The sequence below is a fragment of the Cyanistes caeruleus genome, chromosome 16, assembly GCF_971803275.1.
Source record: "Cyanistes caeruleus chromosome 16, bCyaCae1.hap1.1, whole genome shotgun sequence".
Lineage (NCBI taxonomy): Eukaryota > Metazoa > Chordata > Aves > Passeriformes > Paridae > Cyanistes > Cyanistes caeruleus.
The window spans coordinates 16,820,963-16,840,375 of record NC_141716.1 but is presented as its reverse complement, the minus strand read 5'-3'; the positions used below and the strand labels follow the sequence as shown (position 1 = coordinate 16,840,375).

At 42.7% G+C, this 19,413-nt stretch overlaps 1 protein-coding gene and 1 long non-coding RNA gene across 49 annotated transcripts in view; one reads left to right on the top strand and one right to left on the bottom strand.

Annotated features, from left to right (window-relative positions):
* Nucleotides 1-10,662, top strand: part of PHF20 (PHD finger protein 20) — a 78,360-nt gene extending 67,698 nt beyond the window's left edge. For 44 of the 48 annotated variants that reach the window (XM_086852684.1, XM_086852669.1, XM_086852704.1 and 41 more), the window contains 4 exons: nucleotides 1,444-1,639; nucleotides 4,047-4,446; nucleotides 6,203-6,386; nucleotides 7,938-10,662. In XM_086852684.1, coding sequence (XP_086708810.1) covers nucleotides 1,444-1,639; nucleotides 4,047-4,446; nucleotides 6,203-6,386; nucleotides 7,938-8,080 — 923 coding nt within the window. In that variant the 3' untranslated portion in view covers nucleotides 8,081-10,662. Of the gene's footprint in view, nucleotides 1-1,443; nucleotides 1,640-1,962; nucleotides 2,087-4,046; nucleotides 4,447-6,202; nucleotides 6,387-7,937 lie in introns of all 48 variants that reach the window. The other 4 variants (XR_015276923.1, XR_015276922.1, XR_015276925.1 and 1 more) reach the window with 1 other exon arrangement.
* Nucleotides 1,569-11,838, bottom strand: LOC147650301 (uncharacterized). The gene is made up of 3 exons (XR_015276926.1): nucleotides 11,390-11,838; nucleotides 7,088-7,596; nucleotides 1,569-1,687 (listed from the first exon to the last, which is right to left on the bottom strand). It is a non-coding gene; the product is annotated as an uncharacterized LOC147650301 (long non-coding RNA).
* Between the last annotated feature and the right edge of the window lie 7,575 nt (nucleotides 11,839-19,413).

Below are 19,413 nucleotides of genomic sequence, written 5' to 3'. Positions count from 1 at the left end.
AAAACTGTACTAATTGCTGTTTTACTCAGGTCTTTTTGAGTCAGGTGGGTTTTTTAAGAGATTTGTTAATATTTACTCTTGTTTAACATGATCAAGATGTTTTGATCATGTAGCACAATTGCTTGTGGCTGTAGTCTGGTGTCTTAAGGTTATATTTTTCAAAAGGGAGCACTTTTTATCTCAGAGTGCAAATGACCTCAGTTGTTCAGGTGACCATGAAGCTCTCAAAGTCACTATTTTATTCTTGTGGACTGAACTCCACTTTCCATCATGGATGTCAGCTTCTCTAATGCAGAAATTAATGAGGGAGGGCTAATGCAGGTGGCCAGGAATGTCTCCAAAGTGGTTCTGACCATACAAAAATTCTGCTCAACTTTCTTCTTGATCTGTGTATCTGCCTGGAAGGTTGAGCTGGTACAGCATTCAGAATTCTTTTTTACCCTGTCGTGATTTCTGATGCCACCTAATACCCATGGATTGCTATGTAGTGCCAGCCTCAGTCTTCCTCTGCTGCCTAGTAACTCTTTTTTTTTTATTATTTTTTTTTTTTCCAACTTCTCCTCTAAATAACTAACCTGCTTATATTGAAGACCTTTTTGCAGTTACGGTTCTCAGTCTGTGCTCCAGTTTTATCTCTGGTTTTGTGGGCTTGCTGCCTGGGCTGTCCATAGGCAGTGGCTGATGTGATTGTTTCTGCAGGTGCTGAGCTGTTCACTGAGAACATCTGTAGTAACTGTACATTTTAAAGGATGTGTGGGAACTTTTGTTAGGTATATAGCATGAAGTTTTTTTGTGTGTGTTTGCAATTTAGCAAGCATCTTTCCTTGTAATACTGTTTGTTTGGCAGTTTAAGTTACTTCTATTGATGCATTTATCACATTCAACACCATTTCAGCTGTTGCTGATATTCAATATCAAGAGTTGATATTGATATCTCTCAAGACAGAATTATCATTATTAGAAGCTTTACTTATGCAAGTTTTCTGTCAGAACCTCATCCTTGATTCCTTCAAAATGCATTTTTGCACAACTGTACTAATACATATTGATGTTAAAAACAAGACCACTGGGAGGCTGTTTGCCTTTTTCTGCAATTTTCTGTCTGCGGAGAGCTCCATTAAGACTGTAATTTCTGTCATAACCATGGTTATACTAGACAATGTGATAGATATCCTGCTAAAAATACAGCTTTCTTAGCCTCATGTCTGCCTGTTGTGAATGTCCTTTGGTGGAAGCTGGTGTCAGAATGCTTTTACAGTTGGGAAGAGGTTTTTGGCTTCCTGTTTTACAAGTTCTTCATTTCTTCAGCATGTCTGCTGTTACAAGATCTTCACTGGTTCTGTTGATAAGAACAAATAAGCTGTTGCAGTACCTGGAGATAATCAGAATTATTACCAGCAATGTCAACACATCATTTTAATTCACTCATTACTGTCACTTTAGGTCAGAGGTCCAGCTTAAAGTACTGGTATGAAAAGGAGTGGTTAAGTAATGGTCACATGCATGGCTTAGCATTTTTGGAAGAAAATTATTCCCACCAAAATGCCAAGAAGATAGTGGCCACTCACCAGCTGCTTGGTGATGTACAGCGAGTGATCGAAGTCCTGCACGGGCTGCAGCTGAAGATGAGCATATTACAGTAAGCAGTATTTAAGTACCAGCCAGCATGTTCTCCTCGGGAATTAGACTGCAAGTATAAAAATAACCAGAAATGCAGACTTGCATTTGTGCTCTGTGAATTTGTAACATTGAATTGCTGATGTGATCTTGGGAAAGGACTTGGCTGCTTGAAAACTGTTTAAGTGGGTTGTGTGTAAATGGACAATATGTATAGAAAGGTTTAAACTAATAAAACTAATAATGACAGATTTTACTGAGTCACCCACATAGATTTTAAGTAAGAACAGGATAGACTTATAACCCATCGCACCATTTTTGCAGCACTTGCTTTCTCCATTACAGGAAATCTGGTCATAACTTGTCCAAGAGGAATCAAATATTTTTGTTTGGTACAGTATGTTGTTCTGGTGCAGTGGGAGAGTGGTTGCACCCTCAGCAACCTGAAGCACTTCGTTTCTGAACAAAGGTCATTTTAGCTGTATATACAGAAAATAATATAATTATTCATATAAAAGGTTTTTTTCTATCTAGTCAACTTTGTATTGCTTTTCAATGTGTATTTTCCTATTTAAAGTCACTCTTGGGTTCTGATCACTGAATTTATTTTTTTTTAAACTCAAATCCAGCAGTTTTAAATTTATTTAAATTTATGGAATTCCATAATTGTAATTTATTAGTTGATAAATTGCACAGCAGCAGCTATTTGGAAAACAAAGTGCTTTTGGCATTCTTTAGACCCTTTCCCCTAAACTGTGGTGATGGAGGAGGTCCACTGACCTCTTAAAGCAAGCGAGTAGCCATTTTAACATAGGGTTTTGCTCTTGCATTTTGGGATCCTTTAGTTAGGTCTGTAAGTAATCTCTTTCCTTTTTGGAGAAACATAAATACTGTAAGGCCACTTCATGGGCCTTTTGTTAAAGAGTGACACTTGAGTTTCAAGCTTTCCAGTTGTGAATTGAGATTTAGACAGTACTGAGGTAGGGAGCACTGGGCATGTGTGTGATTGTTGCTGCAGGTTTTGTTCCTTTTCTCTCCCATGCTGAATTCAGTGTGATGGCCCAGCTTAATTAAAGGTAAGGTGCAGGCAGTCATGTTTGGATCATCTGGTTAAAAGTTTCAGCATCTGTTTTCTTTATCATGATATAAATCAGAAGAGATTTGAAAAATTACTGAATTAGAATAATTATTATATTGTTGATGCAGATCAACACATAGAAAGAGGATGATTTCACAGGTGCCTGAAAAGATTAGGAGAATGTTGCTCAGTGTTTCAAGGAGGTGGCAAAAGACCCAAGGTGAGGATCCCAGCAGTGCCATGGAAGGGTGAACCTTCAGCAGGCAGGAGTTAAAAGGTTATTTGAATATTAGCAGTTGAATTTTCATCCTGAGGTAACTGGTGCATCATTTTTCAGAAGAAATTTCTGTCTTTTGTAAAATTATCCCTTGCTCTGTTCCGAGCAAACTGTAGTTTCTTTAGGTGTAGCAGAGTGGAGCTTGAGCAGAAAGCTTTGGTAAATGAACACCTGGCTTTCACTTTCCCAGGCATGCCTTCTGGATGGTTCACCAGGGAGATACATCCACGCTATGCCAGCACTGGAGGCAAAGGTGCTTCTATGAAATAGTCTGAGCACATCCTTGGCAGCTGTATGCACTCTGTTTTCTTCTGAAAGACATTGAAGAAACCTGAGCTGCTGCAGAATGGGTTAGAAAGGAGTTACTACCAAAGTCAGGTGGTCATGTTTTGTTGGGTGGTTTGGTGAACAGCCAGAAAAGATGGATCAGCTGAAAAGTCAATCCGCTTTTGCAAGGAAGCAGAGATGGGGGCTTGAGGGAAGCCCTCCCTTTCTGTTTAGCCCAGTGCAGGTGCTTTAGAGTCAGGGTTTGCTCTGCTGTGTTCCTGCAGCCCATAGCAGCTGAGCTGCCAGCCCTTTGAAGATAGCATTCTGCTTTGTTCTCCTTTTACTGCCGTTTTGATGCCTGACACAAGGAAGAGCATGGGTTATAATGCTCACTTGAAATCTTTTGTTTGTTATATCTGGAATAATATGATATCTGTAGTTGCCCCTTCTGCTGGAATAAATAATGGATTAGTCAATTTGAAGACAATTAAAATAAGAATTTTTCTAAGAACAGGTTGGAACACTGCTACAATGTTGTTTTACCATTCCTGACTAAAAATATTCCAGTTAAAATTAATTTCTACTGTTAATAAATTGCAAATATTGAAGCAAAATGTTCCATGAAGGACCAACATTGATGAGGAGTTGTATGTGTCTATTTGCAGCTTGTTCTTCAAGTCTTCTATTAATCTAAACACTTGGCTTTTTTTACTGTTTAATTATTCTTAATTTATTGATGTAAGAGGATAGTTTGCTTAGTCACTTTGGCATTTAAATTGGGTGGTTTACTTCTTTATGTTTGAACAGAAATAAAGAACACCCTGACTTAAAGCTTTGGTGTCATCCATGGAAGCACATCACGGTGGATGAAAAAATCCATACAAAACACATCATTCATTTCGAGGAAAACTGTTGCAAAGAGGAGACAGCAAGTTATAGAACTTGGAATGGGACAGTTGAGAAACCTTCAACAATTCCTTCTGTGGAGGAATCTTACATTACAAGTGAACACTGTTACCAGAAGCCTCGGGCCTACTACCCTGCCATAGAGCAGAGGCTGGTTGTAGAAACAAGAGGTTCAGCCATGGATGACGGAGTAAATAGAATAAGGGAAAATGGGGATGATACCTTCTCAGAGAGGTTTGGCTGGAATCTGGACCAAGAAATATGCAAGATTGAAAATGAATCCAAACACAATTACTCAAAGGTATTTTTGTTAAAATAACCCTCTCTGGCAAAGAGCCTGTGTTTGCCTAACAACCTGCAAACTTCAGCCTTTTTAAATACTTTTTGGTCTGTTTGTCTTTGTTTTTCTGTTAGAATGTTAAATTTAAGTTGTCAGTAACAACTAAAATGATAAATGTGATCAGCTCCTTCATTTTATAATTTAAAAATCTAGGTTGACTTCTTGACCTCAAGTAATTTGAAAAGTGTGGACCATGCATTATGTTCCACTGGTAGTTCATTGCTGCTTTCTTTCATGTTTTAAATTAAAAGCAAAGAGAGAGAACAGGCCAAGCATGTATAATACTACCAAATACACTGGTAGGCCAACTTCTAATTATTTCCATCTTGATTTCCATGTTCCTTCTAATAGCTAAATTAATTTTAGGTTCTAAAACAGGCAGCAGTTCAAGATGGAAAAAAAGGGGTATCAGCCTGAAGTGATTTTTTTAAGACTGATCACCATGGAATAGTCCTGTATATTCTTCCTACTGGAGCACTTCAAGTTTAGCTTTTCAATGCTTGGTTCTCATTGTCAGCCCTGTCAGCGTAGTAGAGGCCTTTCTACTCCCCAATGCAAAATTTTTGCTTCTGTTAGTTAGTACCATTTCCTATTAAATGTGGGCTGAAAAATGTTGAAAACCCTCTGGGAAATGAATGAAACCTCTCTAGAGCCAGGCTAGGAGAGCTGTGAGTGTTCATCTGGAGAAGGATCCAGGGATCCTGAGAGCCCCTTCCAGTGCTTAAAGGGGTTCCAGGAGAGCTGGAGAGGGACTTTGGAAAAGGGATGGAGTGACAGGACAAGGGGCAATGGCCTTAAGATGAAGAAGTCTAGATTTTAGATGGGGTATTAGGAAGAAATTCTTCCCTGTGAGGGTGGTGAGGCCCTGGCACAGGTTACCCAAGAAGCTGTAGTTGCCCCATCCCTGGACGTGTTCAAGGCCAGGTTGGACAGGGCTTGGAGCAACTTGGGATAGTGGGAGGTGTCCCTGCCCATGGCAGGTGTTTTAAAGGCCTTTTCCAACCTAGACAATTGTATAATTTTATGATTCCATTGAATACTGAGCTCCCTTTTTTTTAGATAAAGGTATGGCTCTTACTTCATCCATATGTAAGTTGTAATTTGCTGTTTTTAACTTCTCTGTCAGTCTATTGAGATTGTGTTATGTTTCCTAGAAAGGCAAATATTTTAGTTCTTCAGTTTAAAAGAGCCTTTTTCTAAAGGCTCATATTTCAGCAGAGGAATGAGAAAAGTAGGGGAGTAGAATGAACACTACTGATTTTGTAGTCAAGTTCTGGAAGGAGTAGTAATGTTTGTTTGGAGATGGTTCAGTGAAAGTTTTAGTAGAATTTAGATTCCTTAAGGAAAAATCCCTTTTCATTCCTGAATTGTTTGCTCTTTAGTTGATTACTGTCAGGTGAAAAACAGCTTCAGCATTCCCCGAGATGCACAAATTCAGTGCCGGGTCGTACAGATGAAAAGTGGCATGTATATGTTATCTTCAGAAAACCAGATGCTTGTGAAGTCCAAAAGCTTTTAGCAAAATACCTATGAAAATTTGTTTATATTTAGATCTTCATGCTCAAACCAGTTTAGTATCTGTATATGGTCTGTGTGTCTCCCACTCACTGGCCTAGGATGACTTGAGCAATTGGGGGGGGACTGGGAGGACTTGGGCAGTTCAGCTCCCCAGTTCTGTTTCACTGTAAGAAATATTTAATATGCATTTTTCTGCTAGGTGAAAGAGTCTGTCTCTAAGAAAGTCTCTCCAGAGGAAGCTATTGAAATGAAATTGCTGGAAAAAGACAAAGAAGGAGTTGTGAGCTCGCAGCTGCAGTGGCAGCTCAATCTTTTAGCTCACGTGGAATCTCTGCAAGATGAAGTCATACACAGAATGGATTTCATTGAGAAGGAGCTAGATGGTAAGTAGTGTTATTCTAGTTTAAAAATATAACTTTTTTTTTTAACTGAATTACTGGTTCAAAACATGTTCAAAACCAGAATTTTACTTCTTCAGACCTACAAAGAGATGAATGTTCCATTATCATATCTCCCAAGACATACTGCTGATGTGGGGTGTGGATTTTAAAACAAAGAGCAGAATTTCACAGAACAAGTTCTAGTTAGGCTGTCTCTAAATACTTGCATCAGATGTTGTACTGGAACATCTTTGTGTCTTTTTGGGTTTAGGTTTTTGTAATTTTCCAAAACTCTTCTGTATGTCTGCATTTCTCTGTTCTTCTGGGCCTCACTGGCTATGTTAGCCCATTCTGGGTGGCTTCTTCAGTGCACAAGGCTCTTATCCTTTCCTCTCTCTTCCAGATTCTTCATTTAAATGTCTTTTTAAGATTTTCATAGTAATGGAAAACTTATAAGCCCTTTGTGTTGCATTAAATGATTCAGGATAGTTCTTCTTTACTTCGTTAAGTCTGACCACTGGTTGTGTAGTGGTTACAACAGCAGCTTTACTTGCAGGGGAATCCAACTTCTGCCCAAGTACAAGTCCTCTCTTTGTAAGGTACTGAAAAGTTGGACAGCTAAAGGGCTATTTCAGGTAGTGAAGATCAGTCAGGGCTGTACTGCCTAAAGAAACTCTGGTTCCCAAAAGTTAGACTTTTTGTACCTGCTGTGGAGCATGGGTCTGTGCAGTTTGTTGCTGCTTGGAGCAAGGAACTTGCTTAATTCAAGGTGGGATTTATCAGTAGTGAGTGATGCTGCTGGTTCTGCAGCAGGTGCTGCCCATGGGTAAAGTTCAGCTGTTGATCTGGTTGGTGGCAGTGGCTGCTCTTGGTAGAGGTGTATTTATTCTATCTTCAAGGCTTCAGTCTTCATCTGCAATACTGTCAACATCCCCAGAAATCATCATAATCCAGCTTGACCACCTTCCTTGTGAGTGTGTTACACTGTCACTTGACTTGTCTTCTGCTCCTTGTTTCCTACTGAAGCTTTTTAAAGCAAGAGTTCATTTTCTTTGTGCAGCACTCTACTGGCTTGTGCTTTTGATCTTCATCCCCATTTTGTGTTACCCAGTTCTGCCTTGGTCAGTTGTATTCCATATTGATGACAGATTTCTTTCATTCTGGTAGTCCCATCCTCGATGGCATTAACTCCCTGTACCACTGTGTCCTTGCCCTGGAATTGACATAGATCAGAAGAAGTTTAGCATGAGATTTCACAATGTCTTGTCCAGAGTTTTCCTTTCCTGCTTTTTTCCTAGGAACAGCATCTTCTCCCCCCATCCCCATGTGAATTATTTGGTTATGTATCAAAAGTTACTTGCAACTTGTGTGAGGTGTTCAGTTCTGTGATTTCTCAAATAACAGTGTTAAAAATATTACCCACTTCTTTCTCAAGATTTACAAAAGATTTAAAGAATTCTTGTTTTATGACTTCAGATGAGCTGTTTGCTGAGAACTACAAGTTCTTAATGACAGTGGCACTCAACTGAGTGACAGTTTTTGTTTTCTTTGCAGTTCTGGAGAGTTGGCTGGATTACACAGGAGAGCTGCAACCTCCAGAACCACTGGCTCGACTCCCCCAGCTCAAACATTGCATAAAGCAGCTGATAACAGACTTGGGCAAAGTGCAGCAGATTGCACTGTGCTGCTCCACGTGAGGCTGGAGAACACTGGGCTGTGACTGTGTGCAAAGCTGGAGTGTCTGATGGGAGCAGCTCTGAATCTGTAAATGAAATTAGCATGCTGGTTGCATGGGATGCAGATCGACTTCAGGGACTTGTGAAGAAGTGTTGTTCAAAGAAGAGCAAAACGGTTATTTCAGGTCTATTAGACAATTATAATGCTGTGGAAAAGGTCATACTCTTGTCTCCAGAGGTTGCCTGTTGGTTGATTAGTTACACTCAATTTTCACTCCTTACAAGTTGCTCATCAGAATGGTAGAATTTTTCATCATTAAATTGACTAAAAATTGTGCCACTGAAGAACAGTTCTAAGAGCCAAAAAAATTTGGTTGCCAGGGGTTGTAAATAACTTTGAATAATTTAAATGACTCATGTCATGTTTTATTTCTTCTGGTTTATGCATACTAGCACTCAGTATTTAATCATTAGGAGATGTTATAACAGTTTCAGACTTAGTAAGTATGAATGTCCAGCTCTTGACTATAAAATGTTATGTGGAGGTTTTCAAGTAACAGTGGCCTGACCCACACTTCTGTTACAGTAAAAAATGTAGCAGGAGGTCACAGGTGGATTGCACTTATTTTCAGAATAAATGATCGTTTTCCATATTTATCCTGTCATTGTCACATGACTTGGTACTGGGAAGTCCATGAACATGGTGTTTATGTGCATTCTTGAGCTCTTAAATCTGGCCATCCTGTGCCTCCTGCAGCAGTTGCTGGTGGGATACCCTCCTTGCAGTAGTACAGAATGTCACCAGGACAGGACTGGAGCCACACTTAGAGTTCAGACTGCAGCATGGTCTTTCATGGATGTGATGTATTTTCTACCCATTTGTTAATAATTGCCATTCCGGTTATATTTGGAAATGTAGATTTTTTTCAATACTCTGGATGTGTTCATTGTAAAGACTTGCTATGAATGTGTGGTTTTGGGAATCAGTTTTTGTGTAAATAAAGCCTCAAGATCTATGCATGAGGTGCTGTCCTTGCATACAGTGAGTGGGTTATTATCTTAAATGGTCTGTGTTCACAAAGTCACTTTTTATACCTTAAGTTTTAGATTTTGGTTTCTATGTACTTTGTAATAGCAAAGTGACAAAGCTGCTGGTGTTTAGTCATGTTATACAGAATCTTTGGAACATTGTGAGCATTTGAGAGGTTCAGAGTCTTGGAGGTGCAGATCACCACTCCTGAAATAATGGCTGCAACTTTAGTTTTCCTTCACAGATATTGCTGATTTCAGTTCCCTGTGGAACATAGTGAGCTGGTTTTGCAGTGAGAGGGCATCCTAAAAAAGCTGTATTTGTTACCCTTATTTTATTGTGTGCAATGGTACTACCAAAGGGTAACATTAAAACAGAATTGTAATGGAAAGGCCCATACCTGTACAAATTATTAATTTGGAATATATATCTGTAATGTGTTTATTCACAGGCAAAGAATAATGAAAACTTGAAATATCCAATATTATTGTAGGAGTTACAGTCTTTACATGGTGAATATTTTATTTCGTTCAGAAAACAAAATAGTTAGGATGCTCTAGGTAGTAACCAAAACTTTTATACCAAGATTCAGTTCAGGGAATAATTTGTCTCACAGATTTATAATAAAAAGTTGGTATTTAGTGAATACAATGTAGATACAGCAGAAAAGGAAACTTACTTTTCTGTAACACAATTGGAATAAAACTTATATGGTATTTCAAGTATCACTTGGCTCTCTGACGGTGAGTCCAGTTCTTATACCTTTGCTCATTCCTGTCAGGTACCTGAGCATGTGTAGCTCTAGAGGAGGTGATGGTGACCAGACAGCCAGAACAGCATCAGAGGAGCCCCCAGGCAACTGGTGATTTTCAGGTGAAATGGACCAGAAACCTGGACCCTGGTTATAGTCTGTAAAGCAGTATATGGCTGCATGGGAACAGCTTGCTTGTGCTCCCAGTCTGAAGACATTTAAGCACTCAGTCCCTGAACAGGCTTATTGCTCCAGAGGGGGATTTCTTCCCAAGCAATGGCTTTTGTATGCTTATTGTGTGTTTTCACTTGTCAGTTTATTTTTCCTCAGGGCAGTACTGGAGGTTTGGAAGAAAAGGCAGTTCCCATGGGTAGATCAAGTTGCAGATCCTGGAGCCTTGCATCCCAAATATACAGTCCCTTCAGTAGTGCTGGGGAAGCCCTTGCAGATAAAGACTGAAAATATTTATTTAAAATAGAGTAGTATTTTATGTGTTCAGGGAAGATTCTTCATTGTGCTCTGCCTGGATTCATTTCTGTCCCTTTTTTTGCAAGTTTCCTCATGGTTATTTTTAGTCTGGACCAGCTGTTCAGACTGACAGGTCACTTTTTTGTTTCCTTAAATCACTGGTAAGTGAATGCAACGTGGAGCCTTGATGAACTGAGCAAACATTGCACTGTGGGTACACACGTGTTTGTTAATGCACTATTAGAACCAAGGGGCTGTACATAGAATTTTGTTTTGGAGCAATATATGCAAAACTTGAAAACTTCTGTATCTTGGTGTTTGGAATAAATAAAAAAATAGGTTTTTGTTGGTTAAGTCTTAGTAAAGTCTTTGTTTCAATTAATGATAACTCAATAAAATAATTTTGGAATTTTTTCCTTTACATTGCTATGAAATGCAAGTACTGTAGATTGTCAGGTAGATACATCTCTTAACTGTTGCTAAAGTCTGGAAATTGTTTTCCAGATCTGTTACATAAATATCATTAATAGTGTGTTGGATACTGTTTAATAAGGTACTCATACATTTTGTTCCAAAATCCTAATATGTGTAAAATATTAGTACCTAGTATGTGTGATCTGACCCTAATTTTTGTTCCATTTGGACAAGCAGCCTGTCAGGGGCAGCCACAGCAGCTCAAGGCAGAGGAAACACAGCATTAGCAATGGTGTGAAGCGAGGTGCTCTGGATGCAGTTGAACAATCCATACAGAGAAAATGCATGGGGGGAGAAGGAAGCTGGGGAGGGCAGAAGAGAGGAGCATTGTGCCTGGCCCAGGGTGCCTGAAGGCAAGGGACAGGCATCATTTCAAGGCTGGAGGCTGCATCATTGCTGGAGCCTGGCATGGGAAGCCTGGAGAGACTTGAGCCATTGATGGCAGATCCCAGCGTGTCTCATTGCTCTGTGTCATCATGCAGGTCTTTGATGATCATTTATATGCTAAAATCAGGTTTTGAAGTTGTTGTCTGAATTTGAAATAATTCAATGGCATGTGTGCTGTGGCTTGTCATGTTTTGATATGCCCTCTGATTTATTTACTTGCCTGATCTGAAGGTTTCTGTAGATGCAGACTCGGAGGAGGCAGCTCTTAGGCAGCTGTCAGCCTTCATGTGGGCAGAGTCACTATATTCTCATTATTTCTCATTATGACCAAACTATATTTCTCGTTATGACCAAAACATCATCTATAATTACGGGATCTGCTGTTGTCTTTTGTCCAGCCTGTGGGTCTGTTCATGCTCATTCTGATGGCCAGTGCACCATCCATGCTGCTGCCACCTGCTGCTCCATACAGCTGTGGGAGTGCTTGTGGTTGGTCCTTGTTCTGATTTCCCAATGGTGTTCTGGTGCACTGCAGGCCACTGCAGTTGTTCAGCAGTGTTTCATAGCTTTGTGCTAATCCTTCAGGTTGCACAGCAGTTTTTGTGAAGGGAAAAAACTGTACAGCTCTTGTCTGGGTAATACCTGCTGCGAGTAACCCAGATCGAGGTCCTGTTGAAACAGACAGGTTAAATATATATATATATATATATATATATATATTGTCCTGGGGTGACTTCATGATACTGGTATCCCCAATCGTCTGGTTTATGTTATATATTAAGTTCTGCACCTTTAAGACTGGCTTTGAGAGCAAGAGAGGGGGAAGAAGAAGCGCACAGTGTGTTAAGGAGAAACATCACTCCCACACATCCCGCTCCTGGACTGTGGTGTCTGCAGCACGGACAGACAGCGGGACAGAGCTTCTCTCTGGCTTTTAGTTAGTTTTAGCTAGCTGAGGCAGAGGAGTTCCCTGGACCTTTGTTTTTTTCCAATTTTCTTGGATCTGTGCAAGCCTGCTCTGGACTGAACACCCAGCCAAACCCCGGGAGCTCACGCCTGTGGCCCAGCGGGGCCTGGGCCTCGGCACTTTTCCAGCGCTGGAGGGACTGATAAGAACCTGAGCGAGCTGAGCTGCACCACATGAAAAGGACTTTTCTTCCTAGACTTACCATCCCATCGAACAGCAAGAGGTTTTATTATTTAATATTACTCAATTTCTGTTAAATAAACAGCTTTTTCCACTTCTCTCCACGGAATTTTTTTTGCTTTTCCCAGACCCGTTGGTGGGGAGGGGCATTTCCGTGTGGAGATCCCCATTTGGAGTTTTCCTTCCTGATTTGCCCTAAACTAGGACACATACAGTTTTTGGCGCCTGAACAGGGACAAGAGAAAGTGGAAAAACCTGTACTGATTGTTGGTTGTATTTATTCTGTATTGGGATAAAGCAGTCAGTAGCCATGTTGTTTGGATACATAATGTCTCTCGGGGTGGAGGCCTCCATGTGAACCTAAACCTAACCTGGTCCCTAAAAGTTTTTGAGGTTTTAATACCTGTCTTTGCCCTCTTTCACAGTAGAGGGGCACGGTTTAGAATGGTTATTGTGCTGGGCTCGGTGATAATGATTTATAGGAAGTTTATAGAACTACTGAAGTTTCTGTCAGGTATGTTTGGCTTATGGTTTCTTCGCCCGACCCTGCCTCCCAGTCCTAGTAGCACATTTTGGGAGTTTATTGGTAATTGCACCCAGTTTGTTAGAGGAAGAGCAGGGGATGAGGCTTTTCAGCCTTTTCTTTCCTTCTTCTTTGAATCTGTTATGTCCCTCTTTGAGAATATCCAGTTTCCCCTGAGTGTTAAGGATACCACTTTCCTGGTAGTACAGCTGGTTCAGCTGTTAAGCTTCCTCTATATAGTCTGCAGCTTCTCTAGAATGAGGGCTGAGATATCCAGAAGAGCCAACGAGACCCCTGTCCCAGAAGTAGACTCAGGTGTGGGAAATCCTGAGTGGTGTAGAGAATGGGAGAGAACTGGACAAACTCTGAAGGAATTTTTCAATCCCCCAGCCTGGGAATTTTCACGTGAGCAAATTCAGAACCCAGATGAAGTAGGGAAATATCTGGAAGAGAATTGCTGTGATGATTCTAAAAAGAAAAATCTCGTTGCAATAAGCTGGGCCCTAGCGTATGCTTATCACACGGTGCTAGATACTGTAGGGCAGGCAAATAAATCAGCAGCTGCCCCAGTCACTCAGGCTGCAGCCAAGCCAGCAGCCAAACCAGACAGTGAGCCTAAGCCAGCAGCCAAACCAGACAGTGAGCCTAAGCCAGTGTCTGTTGCTCCTGCCACAAGAGGCATGAAGTTCAAAACCAAAACCGATCGGCCAGTAGATGATGATAATGGTGATGCGGGGGAAGGACCCTCAAGACCAGCAACTGACACAAAATCAGAAGGCACTGGTGAACCTTTCTCCCTGAAGGACCTTCGTGGCCTGAGAAAAGATTACACTCGATGACCTGATGAATCTATAATTAGTTGGTTAGTCTGTCTGTGGGATGCTGCAGGTGAGGCTACAGTTCTGGATGGCACTGAAGCGAGGCATCTGGGATCCCTGTCACACGATCCGGTTATTGACCAGGAGATGATGAGGGGGGCTGACCCTTATAGTCTCTGGGAACGGGTCCTAAGAAGTGTGGCACAAAGATATCTGTGTGCAGACGATCTCTATATACAGCAAACTCGTTGGAAAACCATAGAACAAGGGATTCAGCGCTTGAGAGAAATGGCAATAGTAGAGATTGTCTTTGTGGGTGACTTAGGTACTAGAAATCCAGACTTGGTGCCATGTACATCTGTGATGTGGTGAAAACTTGTTCGACTTGGGCCACAAGAATACGCTTCTGCTTTAGCAACAATGAAGCAGGGTGACCGGGAGGAGACTGTGCTGGATATGGCGAAGAAACTTCGAGCATATGTAGATACCGTGCATGGCCCCATACAGACAAAAATTGCAGCTATGGAAACATGTATGCAAAACTTCCAAGACAAAATGGAGGAGAATTTCAAAAAACTCAGGGAAGACCTTCTTCCAGTCTCAGCAGTACAGACCAGGAGCCCTGGTACTCAACGCAGAAGTTCCCCAGATAGAGAGAAAAAACTCTGACCTGAGCTGTGGTTTTTCCTACGTGACTGTGGAGAAAACATGAAAAGATGGGATGGAAAATCTACTGCTGCTCTGGCAAAACGGATGCTTGAACTGAAAGACAGCAAGACTCAGGGTAGAGATGCCACCTATAAGTGGGCACGAGACCGAGGGGTGGACCTAACCATGGACAGTATTTCCCAGGTTATCCATGACTGTGAGACATGTGCCATGATCAAGCAGGCCAAGCGGTTGAAGCCGCTATGGTACGGTGGGCGTTGGTCCAAATATAGATATGGGGAAGCCTGGCAGATTGATTACATCACACTGCCCCAAACCCGCCAAGGCAAGCGCTATGTGCTCACAATGGTAGAAGCCACAACTGGATGGTTGGAAACCTACCCTGTGCCTCATGCTACAGCCCGTAACACCATCCTGGGACTTGAAAAGCAGGTCCTTTGGAGGCATGGTACCCCTGAGAGGATTGAGTCAGACAATGGGACTCATTTCAAGAATAACCTTATAAACAGCTGGACTAGGGAACATGGCATTGAGTGGGTGTACCATATCCCCTACCATGCACCTGCTGCTGGGAAAGTGAAGAGGTACAATGAACTGTTAAAGACTACCTTGAAAGCGTTGGGTGGGGGATCTTTCAAAAACTGAGAGCAGCATCTAGCAAAGGCCACCTGGATAGTTAACCAGGTTCCACCAATCGAGCAGGCCCAGCCCAATCCGAGCCCCTGCATAAAGTAGACGGAGACAAAGTCCCAGCAGTACATCTCAGAGGTTTGTTAGGAAAGACAGTTTGGATCAATTCTACTTCGAGTACAGACAAACCCATTCGTGGAGTTGTTTTTGCTCAAGGACCGGGTTGCACATGGTGGATAATGCGGAAAGATGGAACAACACAATGTGTACCTCAGGGAGATCTGATGGTTGGGTGAAGATTATGAATAAATGCCCTTGTCTGTATATAATGTATGTGTTGTAGGGTTAAAATATATATATATATATATTAATTTTGATAATAAGTTGACGATATGGGAATAAGGGGTGGAATGTCCTGGGGTGACTTTATGATACTGGTATCCCCAATTGTCTGGTTTATGTTATATATTAAGTTCTGCACCTTTAAGACTGGCTTTGAGAGCAAGAGAGGGGGAAGAAGAAGCACACAGTGTGTTAAGGAAAAACATCACTCCCACATATCTCGCTCCTGGACTGTGGTGTCTGCAGCACGGACAGACAGCGGGACAGAGCTTCTCTCTGACTTTTAGTTAGTTTTAGCTAGCTGAGGCAGAGGAGTTCCCTAGACCTTTGTTTTTTTCAATTTTCTTGGATCTGTGCAAGCCTGCTCTGGACTGAACACCCAGCCAAACCCCGGGAGCTCACGCCTGTGGCCCAGCGGGGCCTGGGCCTCGGCACTTTTCCAGCGCTGGAGGGACTGATAAGAACCTGAGCGAGCTGAGCTGCACCACATGAAAAGGACTTTTCTTCCTAGACTTACCATCCCATCGAACAGCAAGAGGTTTTATTATTTAATATTACTCAATTTCTGTTAAATAAACAGCTTTTTCCACTTCTCTCCACGGAATTTTTTTTGCTTTTCCCAGACCCGTTGGTGGGGAGGGGCATTTCCGTGTGGAGATCCCCATTTGGAGTTTTCCTTCCTGATTTGCCCTAAACTAGGACATATATATATATATATGCTCCATACCTAGTTCTGGGTGGCTGCAAGGGCTTGGGTGTGGAAGCTGTGTGTACCTTCTGAGCTTCCAGACTGGTGCCTAGGTGAGTAAGTCTTGGATCTTCAATACAGATGTGACAATGGACACCAGGGAAGGACCGACTCCTGAACTGATGGTTTCTGTGCCCTTGGGTCTATTGGGGTGAAGGTTAGGTGGATCTTGGTCTGAGTCTGGGCTCCAGGTACAGCCGTGTCCTTTGCACAGAGGCTCTGAGCTGATGAAGACACTTTTCCTGCTTTGCAGCTCCTCAAAATCCCTTGAATCCCAGCAAATACTTCTGCAGGGAAAGATGCTCAGTTTAGTTTGATGGGGATGAGGGGCAGAGCATAGTCTTGCCTGGCCAGGTTGCACACCCAGATATCACTAAGTGTGAGAGATTAGACTTTTATGGGTTAATGACTCAAAGCATTCCTCAGTTGTAAAGGCACTGAAGTGCTTTGCTGGACTGATAGGCTATGAGTGAGGTAACAGACAAACCTTGTGGCAGGATGGAGCCTCATGTCAGGGGAAGGTTTGATGGGGCATTCCTGGATCAAATGTCTGAGAGGCAGCTGTCATGTCCTTGTAAGGTGTCATAAACCCTCAGGGACTCCCAAAGTGCTCACAGACTAATTTCTGAGGCTTTTCACCAGAGGGCTGAAAGCTCCCCACATGAGGGGAGGTACCTCATGGTACCTTTCAGGGGCATTTCTGGCCTGTGTACATTAACCCAGGGCTTCTTTCCCTCACCCTTGATGGATCATCGCTTTGACCAAAGGACTAAGCTGCAGCAGTCAAGACTCATCGAAGGCCGACTGGGTGGTGAGATTTTCACATTCTTCATCCCTCTCTCTCTCCCTTCCTCCCTCCTTTTTCTCTCTCTTTCCTTATACGTGTCCTTGGGTATTTTTGTGGTTTCATGCTGTTGGAAATGATATAACTTTTAAAATTTTAGAAGTGACTTTAGTCATGTGTTTGTTTGCCTTTGCCAAAGTGGGGGAAAGGGTGAGTGTGGAACTGAGGTTTCTCTTCAACAGACTTTATTCACTAGGGTTTGAATTTTGCTCAGTGAGGCCTGATAGGCTTCAATCAACAAAAATCAACATCTACAGGAGTATTGAGATGATACAGAGAAGCTAAACGGACATTAATGAATATGCCTTCATTGGTGTCATCTGGTCCTGGGAAAGATTAATAAAAGAACCAAAGAATGAGGACCAAATTAGCATTGAAGGTCAAATGATCCAATAGCAGATTGGGTACTGAGAACTGTATAATGTAGAATCAATGAATGAGAATTTCTTTGGGTTTTAAATGTATAAATATGTGATAAGTCTGGCAAAGAAATAGATGAGCTGGAATGACTTCTACTGCACATCCTGTCTGGAATAAAGTAATGCTTGATTCTCTAACACTTGAAAGATGATATTGAGTTTCTTTTACTCCTGCGGTTTTGGTGACAATTTTGCAATGCTTTCATACTGTTATATTACTACAGATAATCAAAACGGCTACATACCTGCTTTCCTTTGCAACCAATTTGTTAAAAAATAAACCCTGTGTACATGTATTTATAAACACTGAGCATTTCAGTGTGATTTCACTCTACTCCACCCCTGGGGATCTATTAACAAGAGTCTGGGTTTCTCCCATCTCCTGGGACGAGTTTGTAACATGAAGCACTTGTCACTCCAGAGGAAGTGGTGACACATTTCTTGGGGAGGTCTGTGCTGTCCACTGTGTGCCTGATCTAGCCAAAGTGGCCAGGAGTCATAATCACAAGGTGCCCTGAACACTGGGGAGCAGCTGGGAAGCTCCTTTCCCTGTAAGGATCCTGGGCACCTGGAACAGCATTGGGGAAGACCTGCTGTGTCTTCACAGCTGCCCATACTGGGATGGCTGGGGTAGCTGATGGATCCTCCCCTGCCCCAGCACTTGTGATTCTCGCTGGGGCTTGTTCTGTCCCTCCAGAGCCTTCATTGTCCCTGTCCTGCACTGCCTGGGAGAGTAGCCCCATGGTCAGCACTCTTCTCTGCTCTCCTCTGGCTGGCAGAGCACTGCTGCTCTTGGGAGCTGTTGAGCCCGTTCTTTGCTTCAGCTGCCAGTTAAAATCTTCTTTGTTCCCGTGGTGTTCAGAGGCTGCAGCATTCAACCATGAGAGGCAGGGAATAGGCCTGGCAGTGCCCTGGGAAAACATTTCCCAGCATGAGTGCGTATGCCCAGGACAAGATTTTTGGAATAGGGAAGTTGGAAGGCTCAGAGGCTGCTGGTGATGGGGAAGGGTTTGAACAGCCTTTACAACCACATCTGTCCCATTTTACCTGGCTCCAAGTTACAAATGCCAGAGCAGCAGGCTCTTGACTGTGGACCTTTATGTTAATGCATCCAACAACCTGGGTGTAGGTTGGTGATGGAGGGAGGAATCCAAGAGCCATGTTGGTTCACACAATGTGGGTCAATAACAAAACTAAAGGATGCAAAACTCCTCTGAGTTGCCTTGGGACCCCAAGCATGACAACAGCAGGACAAGGCCTGGAACAAACCCCAGCCTATTCTGTGCTGAGGCCGGGGGGCTGGAGGCTGAGGCTGAGCTGGTCTGTAAAACTCTGGGTGGAGAAGGAAATGAGAAAGTGATGGTAGTGATATGCAGAAAGAAAACTCTATAACCCACAAGAGTAAGTTATGAGTAGGCATGTATTCAGCGCTGAGGTGCATGGGGAAATTGTGAGGTGCTCCCCACCCAGGGAGACAAAGATTTAGTTTCAGATAAGCATTGTTAAACTGAGGGGCGTGGCTTTAAATCCTGGAAAGAGTGAATTCCATTCCTCTGCCTCAGGGGATGTGCCCTGTGAGGCCCAGGAAGAGCTGCTCCACCCCAGACCCCTCGTGGGGTGTCAGTCCAGAGAGTTCTGATGGGGTTTGAGCCCCTGGGGTTTCTCTCTTGCTGTGCTCCTATTAGACCCTGACCTTAAACTCCACCCTGGTTCTGTCCCACGAAGACATCACCCTGCCTCTGGGGCTCACCATCTCTGGATTTAAGCTGAGTTTGTTCGTGTGTTGAATAAAGGGTTTCCTGAGCAAAAGCCCACCTTGCTGGAGTCTCATGTCAGCCACTGGTAACTGCAGCTTGCCTGGACATGATCCTGCTGCCCCAGAACACAACAAATGGTGGAGAATGCAGGCATCCAGTGAGGCACCAGGAGAACAGCAAGATCGGCTCTATGGACACTCCGTAAATCCCCGGCTGATGGTTTGAGAGCCGGCGAGACTCCCGCCTTAGAAAGGAGGACTCGAGAGCCCTGGCAGCAGGGCCACATTGAGAATGCCTCAGAGGCATGGGGGGAAAAGAGCTTACAGAGGTGTAGGGGGCCGAGAGAC